The 7562-nt window shown below is 49.2% G+C and overlaps 1 protein-coding gene across 1 annotated transcript; it reads left to right on the forward strand.

Moving 5' to 3' along the window:
* Positions 1 to 1454: 1454 nt before the first annotated feature.
* DYNLT2B (dynein light chain Tctex-type 2B) lies at positions 1455 to 6911 on the forward strand. The gene is made up of 5 exons (XM_052802846.1): positions 1455 to 1602; positions 2130 to 2263; positions 3923 to 3992; positions 5758 to 5821; positions 6463 to 6911. The coding sequence occupies exons 1-5, from the start codon at positions 1535 to 1537 to the stop codon at positions 6508 to 6510; spliced, it is 384 nt and encodes a 127-aa protein (XP_052658806.1). The 5' UTR covers positions 1455 to 1534; the 3' UTR covers positions 6511 to 6911.
* Positions 6912 to 7562: the final 651 nt, after the last annotated feature.

Below are 7562 nucleotides of genomic sequence, written 5' to 3' on the forward strand. Positions count from 1 at the left end.
CTAATGCCCAGCCTGGCGGTACCAAGGGCTCTGATGGATCATCTCTAGCAAATGGTGCTGCTAAAACCTGTGGAAATCAGGAGCTGCTGCTGCTGCTCGGGGTCTCAGGAACCCACCTGCGCTCAGAGCAGGTTGGGGCAGGACCTGGTGCCAGCTGGGATGAGTCTGTGCATCCCGAGCAAAACCCCGGCAGAGGTGCCTCCTGGTGCAGCCTCACGCCCTCCTGCACCCGAGGGCACCTCCAGGCAGCACCCTGCCCGCAGAGCCCCAATCCGTGGTGCCCCCCGGCCCTGCCCCCTCATGATGGCCCCCTCCAGCCCCTCGTCCCCAGCACCAGCACGCTCCGCACCGGCTGCGCCTTCATGCTGTTTCCATTCGAAGCTGGGTGAAGCGCTGGAGGACCGTTCTCAGCAGTGTCATCCGCTGCACGTAAGAAGCGCAATCGCGGAGATTGCTGCATCAAGATAAACAGCGGAGGAAGCAGGATGTCAGCTTCTCCGGAGGGGGCTGTATCATACTCAAGCTGTCGTTGGCCAGACTTCCTTGGGACAGACGGCAGCTGCGGACAGTGAAAAGAGGACAAGGGTGAGATGGGGGGAGGATATCGGGGAGCAGCAATTTTAGGCCTTTCTGGAAGATTTAAGAAGTTTCTGGAAGAAAGGAGCGAGGCTGGGATCTCCATGCCGACGGCTGGGATGCATGGCCCAGGGGCAGGAAGGGAGCGCCAGGTCTGGCAGCAACAACAGGGGCAGGAATCGCAGGAAGAGGCTTCGTAACGGCAACGGTTTGGGGCTGCGCTCTCCTCCGCCTGCACCCGCTGCCCCCGCAGCAGCCGGGCACTCCCAGCGAGGCTCCTGCGGCCGCAGCCGGCACCGGGGGGCCGGGACACCAACGCGGCCCCCCTCTGGCTGAGGCCTCGGGCTTGCAAAGACATCTCTGGGCTCGGGGACCCCTCTGCCCCGGCTGGCAGCCGAAGGGCGCGGGTGCCACGTCCGCGGCCACTCCAGCCCACCCAGCCCGGGGCGAGGGAGCGGGCAGGGGCTCGGGCTCGGGCTGCCAGCCCGTTTTGGGTGGGAGGGCGGCACGGGGAAGCACCCAGCGGTGCGAGGTGCGAGGGCGTCTTCCCGGGTGAGGAGCCGCTCTCTGCCCCCACCAGACCTCCTGCCGCACTCCCCTCCCCAGGCAGCGCGCTCACCCAGCCCTTCATTTACAACTGCAGGTATTACTGCAATCAGTTACCATTCATTTACCAATTATTTTACGGTATAAACTTTTTTAATTGTAAAAAACGTCAAAATAAAAAATTTCTGACAAATGTCAAACACACGCACCCCCCCCCCACCCCGGCACCGCCGCGCTGCCCTCGCGGCCACGTGCGAGATCCGCCCCCCCCCCGCCTCCCTGCGCGCGCGACGGGGGGGGCGGGGCGCGGCGTCGTGACGTACGGTGGCGCCCCGTGACGTGTGAGGGAGGCGGAAGTGGCGGGGGTTGCCGGGGTAACCAACGCCGTGGCGGTCTGCGGGGGGCTGCGGCCATGGGCGAGCTGGGCCCGGACGATGGGGCCGGGAACACGTACAGTCTGCGGCCCGGCCTGCAGCGCCGGTGAGCCCGGGGCTGGGGCCCTGGGCGGGGGGGGGCGGCTCCGGGGAGGGAGAGGGGATGCTGGGGGCGGGGGTGCCCAGGGGCCTTTGGGTCTGGGGGGGCACTGGGGACGTGGGAGCTGCGGTGGGGCTGTCGGGGAGGGGGTCCCTGGGCATGGGGGGCTGGCACAGGGCTATGGGGGCTGGGTGGGGGTGTTGGGAATGGGGGAGCGCCCTGGGTTTGGCCAGACCAACTGTGACACCAGCTAAAGGGGGATGTGGGTGAGGAGGGGAGCACAGGTGGGGGACGCTGCTGGAGGGGCAACCTCCGATGGGGCTGGTTTCACACCTGTGTTTATGGGTGTTTAGCTTTTGGCAGGGCTGGTTAAGTATCTCCATCTTAGCTGGGCTTTTTTTCCCCATGATTTTTCATTTGTCATTTTTCTTTAATATGTGAAAGCTAAATTTTCCCAGGTAAGGTTATGTACGTTTCTACACATTGTGTGAACTTTCTGGGCCTTCTGTTGCTGGTTTTTTTTTCCCTGATAGATTTAAATCATCCACAGTAAAAGAATGCATCCATGCAATACTGAAGGAGAAGCTGGCCAATGTACAGTACATCCCAGAAGAAATGCCTCAGCTTACAAAGTCATTATCAGAGACGATAAAAGACAGACTAAAAGGTAAGGAGGTTTTCTGGGGAAGTCGTTTCTTTTCTTACTGTGTCTTCTCCCTTTGAGAAAATCTCTCTTTCCTCCTTTATTCTTGAAATCTATTTCTTCCCTGTTGACTGACTCAAGCCTACCGTTATGAAACATTCTGGCCTATATACATATGTTCCTCGCCTGCGGAACTAGAAACCTAATTCAAGCAGACAAGATTTGGTTTTGTATAGACTGGCTGGTGTGGGATGTCAGCCTTGGAGGGGCTGCAGGGGGAAAGAAGCTGCATTAGAGAGAAGGAAGAAGTGATGCTTCATTGCTTCTTACTTCAATAAACAGAACCATTCCTGCTTTTTTTCTGCTGCAAGTTAGATCAGAGCTGGGTCAGAGTGGAATAGCAGGGAGATCAGGATAAGACCCAGTGAGAGCAGCGAAGGGGGAGAGAGTTAGAAGCACAGTCAGCCAAGGAGGGGTGTGACTACAGCCTTACAGCACTGGAAGAAGGTCGTGGTGGTGCTGCGCAGGATGCCCTTCAGTATTTTTGAGTTCAAGAGCTAAACTTCAGGCTCCAGCAGGTGTTTCCTGTGTTTGTTCGGTGCTGGAACAAGTACATAGATGTGAGTTGGCAAGGTCACTCTTTTTTTTTATTATTTTATTTTATTTTTTTTCCCCTTCTTCCTGGGGGCAGGTTGGTGCTCCATCTGCTGGGCTGGCCTGACACAGTGACACAGACATACCGTCACGCTCAGCAGGAGCCGTGGATTTATGCTTCTCCCAGAGTTATGCATCTGCTTTAAAACCAGCAGCAGCTGTAGTCCCAGCACGTGTTGATGCCAAGCTAATACACACAGGGCTTGGCTTCAGTAATCTGTAAACACACTTGCAGTAGCCTGAAGCGAGACTGGCCCAGTGTGGCCATAGTATCAGCTGGCATCTCTGATAAGCATTGACATGCTGCATGCTACCAGACCCAGCATGCTGTGTTCAGTTCTCCAGTGGAAACAGTGTGCCAGAGTCTTCCCGGGACACTGCTTTTGGAGGACAGGCACTGGGATCTATATTTTATTTTAAACATGCTTGTTCTGGTTTGGCTTCTGGAACATTGCCATGGCCTGATTGGATCTGGCCTGTGCCCCAAAGGTATTTCTTTACTATTGTAAAACAACTGTGTATCTTTGCAGACATATAATGTAGACCCACATGTGCTTTTATGTGGCCTTTTATCCCAGCTCAGAAGCAAAGGAAACACCTATGTGGCAGAAGAATCTCTACAATACCTTTGCATCAGGTATTGTACAGTTTTAAAATAAGCCAATTTCTTTTCAAATTGGATTTTGTCCACCAGCAGCCTCATTTACATTCTTTCCATGTGTTCAGTTCTTGAAAGTTGTCAAAGTAGAATGCTGACATACAGTGTGGCTGTTCAGGGGCGTCTTCTGCCTTAGATTCATCTTTCAATGGATGCAAAATACCCTGTTCACCCTTTAACTCCAGTAAGACTGTGGTACTCTGTACCTAGGAAAATGAAGCCGCAAGGCAGTCTGTCCACTTTGCCAGTTGCATGGATTTGTACAGGACACTGCTTTCTAACCAGAAATCTTTAGCTTTTTGCGTCCTGTTTTGGGCTTATATTTTAAACAAGTTGTTGTGCTCACTATTACTTTTCTTCTTTCCCTCCAGAGGAAGGATTTGACAGGTACAAAATGGTGGTGCAGGTTGTGATTGGAGAGCAAAGAGGAGAAGGAGTGAAGTAAGTTTTGCATCTTCTAATTATATTTCTATCACTTTTGAGTTTTGAGAGTTTTTTTCTTTGGAAGCTGCTTCCAACTTTCCTAGGTACAAAGATCTCTCTGCAGATGATAAAGTATAAAGCACTTTCTTTTCTAAGTGGCAAGTGAGGGCTCGGACTGTGGCTGATTGAATTACCCAGTGATAATTAGCTGTATGGTGTGTCTTAACAAGCTGAAATGCTGAAAAGCATTTGTGAGCAGTGTTGCAGAAAGGCATTTTATGTTGTATTCATGATGAACTAGAGCACACTCCAAGTCCATCCTCAAGGCCCTGCTGGAGCACAAGCCATAGTAACTCCCTTCTGTCTAAAGCCAGGTTTCCATAAGTACGTCATTTGTATTTAATCTCCCCAGGTAGACATTTTTCAGAAGTTTAAATTTCTGTAATCCCCTCGCAATACTGTCATGGGAATCAAGCTTAGACTGTGGGTGCTGAGCACTTGCAATCTAGCTCCAGATGCCTGCAATCAGACAAAAGAATTCCTCTTGGCTGCAGTAGTGGGCTGTAGCTTTCCATTACTAGTGAGTAGGGAGAAGACAAAAGAGAACAGCCCATGAGGTTTATGTGCTTTATCTGCAGGGCTTATCTTTATTATTGTGCCTGGTACTCCAGCAAAAGATAAGTACAGCAGAGCTATAATCAGATCTGCTGCCTCAATGTTCTGGAGGTCAGGCAAGAATATCTGTACCTGCTGCTCAGGCATTTGTCGGGAATGCCTGTCTGCAGGCCGACTGTTCCAGAAGCACCGTACCAGGGTGAACGGTTCATTGAGGTGTTGTGATTTGAAATGTGAAGCCCAGCAACACAGACTGACAGAGCAATTGGGGAAATTCTCTGGTTTGCAATAGACAGGAGGCAAGACTGAAGCATGATCACTAACATCCTTAATGAATACTGGGTAACCAAGGTATTCCAGAGGCAGAGTGGAATACTGGACTGAAAAAAAAGCAGAATGACCGTGAGGGCTAAGGTAATGGGAAAAAAGGATGAAATTCACCAGTCTTAGGACAATAAGTCATACATGTGGGGACTAGGAACAATACACTGTGCCACAAACAGGGATCCCGTCAGCTGAGACTGACCGGGGCACGCAGGGAGCTGGGCATTTGCAGCAGAGAAAGGGGAGTGTCAATGACATTAGACAAGGCAGTAGTGAGGTCTCATCTGTAATATCCTGTTAGGGTCTGGTTGCTTGTCTTCAGGGTAAGGCTTGGACTGAAGCAGGTGTAGAAAAATGCCAGCAGGATGGTCAGGGAACAGAGAGTATAGATATGAAAGGACTAGAAGAGCTTAGCTCGTGGTCTAGTAACACGACGTCTGCCAAGGAATATGATAGCTCCCTATAAATAAATTGGGAGTACATACCATGAGGGTGCAGGAGGTGAAGGACGAGAACAAATAAGCTAATTTAGCTACCAATATGCATAGGCCAGAAGTCAAATGTTCTTAAGCACCATAGCAATGAGGTTTCAAGCCCTGCTGCACAGTGGAGGTGGCAGGGTTGGTAGCTGATGAGTTTGAAGATGGAGCTTGATTAACATACAGAGGGGGTTACAGCATGTGGAATTTAGCAGTGGGGATCTAGGCTTAGGATTCAGGAGAACGCTCCCCATTTCCTTTATCTTTAAAGGAAGCTCAGTTTGCTTTTCAAGGAAAGTATCTGCAATCACTTAGGTTCTTACACATGAACTCTGTAATGGCTCTGCTCTGTCTCCTCTGTCTAGTATGGCTGCGCGATGTTTCTGGGATGCTGACACTGACAGCTATGCTCATGATGTGTTCATGAACGTAAGTATCGGCTGGTTTACCATGGGAAAGTGTAAAGCTACTTGCTTTTGTATGAGAGGCAGAGTGACCTTAAATGTGGAGCAGAAAAAAAACAACCACTAGAAGGAAGGAACCAAGACTCTATTGAAACAGTATGATTTTATGTCCTCATTCACAAAACTTACTTATATATAATACCCAACATAGTAAAACTTATTTCCTGGGTAGGTCATACAATACTGTACAGAAGTTGTTATAGTCACACCATTTTACAGGTGGGGAGAGGAAACACAAGAGAGAAAGTCTTTTCTTATATGCTTTGCTGAGCTGCTGCCATGGAGTATGGCTGGAATCCAGGGCTGAGCAAAAGTCAAGGGTTTATTTCATTATTATTTTATTTTTATTTTATTTTAAACTGACACCTAGACACCTGCGGGTGTGTGGATGGAGTAAACTGAGGCATTATCTGGCATTCAGACACACTGACCTGGGTTACACCACAAGTGAGGTGAATAAGAAACTAACTAACAGACAGAAAATTATGATATATTGCAATATAAGGTTATGCTCTGGTCTAAATGTTCTCCTAGGTTAGCCTTTTTCAGTTAGGCTAGCAAAGAGCTTGCCTTTACTAACACGGGGCCTTTCTCTGTTTTCCCCAGGACAGCCTGTTTTGTGTGGTAGCTGCGTTTGGCTGCTTCTATTATTGAAGATGGTAAACATTGCACAGAAGGACAGAGGTGGGGGAGAACGCTTTAGGGTATTTTTTGTTAACGTGCACAAAAGCATCATGTGCTTCCTGTAGTACCTACAAAATAACAGCTCTGCAAAGCATGTCCTACACCTGTTCTCTACACACTACAACTTTCCTTCTTCCTTGTGGATATCGATACAGCTTTAAGCACAACTTTATAATGTCCTTTATTTAAATCGCCCTTTGTTTTTATATAGTGTTGGTTTTGTCCTAAAAGTGTATTGCCAATAGTCATTGTTTCTAAGGCAAACTCAGCTTTCATCTTGAAAGGGTTCTGTTGCTTTTATTTTTGTTAATTTTCTGAAATGAATGAAATATTTATAAGAAATATAACATAATAAATCTATGTATTTAATATTTCCTCTCCTGTGGGTTGACCCTTGCCATTTCCACTGTTTGTCTTTTTCCTCCACTCTACAAGATGCACTAGCCTGGATGGCTTGTCTGTGCTTCTCAGATGAGCATTTTCTGAGGATTCTTTGTAAATTAGCCCATAGAGCTGACCTCGTATTCTGTTTATCCAGATTTGTTCCTGTGACTCCCATAACAAATGGGCTGTGAATCCCAGCTGTGTCACACAAGATGGTATTAATTGATAGGAAGACAAGGTATTTAGGACGTTAGGTCAGGCCAGCAGCCTGCACACCCCACGACTGCTGAAACTCCTCCCTGCCTTAACTTCTCATCGGTTTGGTGCAGTTTGGCACCCATGGATGCTGTGAGTGATCATTGCTCATTGCCCTCTTCAGCAGATACTGCAGTGCTTTCTCAATCTTTGCCACTCTCTAATTGTTTTGGGATATGAGGGTGGATGTTTGGAGCCCCAATTTGTTAGGACTTCATCCTCGGAAAGGAGCAGTAGAAAAGGCTGCTGTAGATCAGAAAAGGAGTGCTGAAGTCTCTCATCTCCCCAAAAGCTAGAGGACCGGGTTGGTTCCTGAAAGTCTGGGTGCCAGCAGAGTGCATCTCAGGTGCCCATCGGAAGATGAGATGAGTTGCTCTGTGGCG

This window comes from Harpia harpyja, chromosome 12 (genome assembly GCF_026419915.1).
Source record: "Harpia harpyja isolate bHarHar1 chromosome 12, bHarHar1 primary haplotype, whole genome shotgun sequence".
Classification (NCBI taxonomy): Eukaryota; Metazoa; Chordata; class Aves; order Accipitriformes; family Accipitridae; genus Harpia; species Harpia harpyja.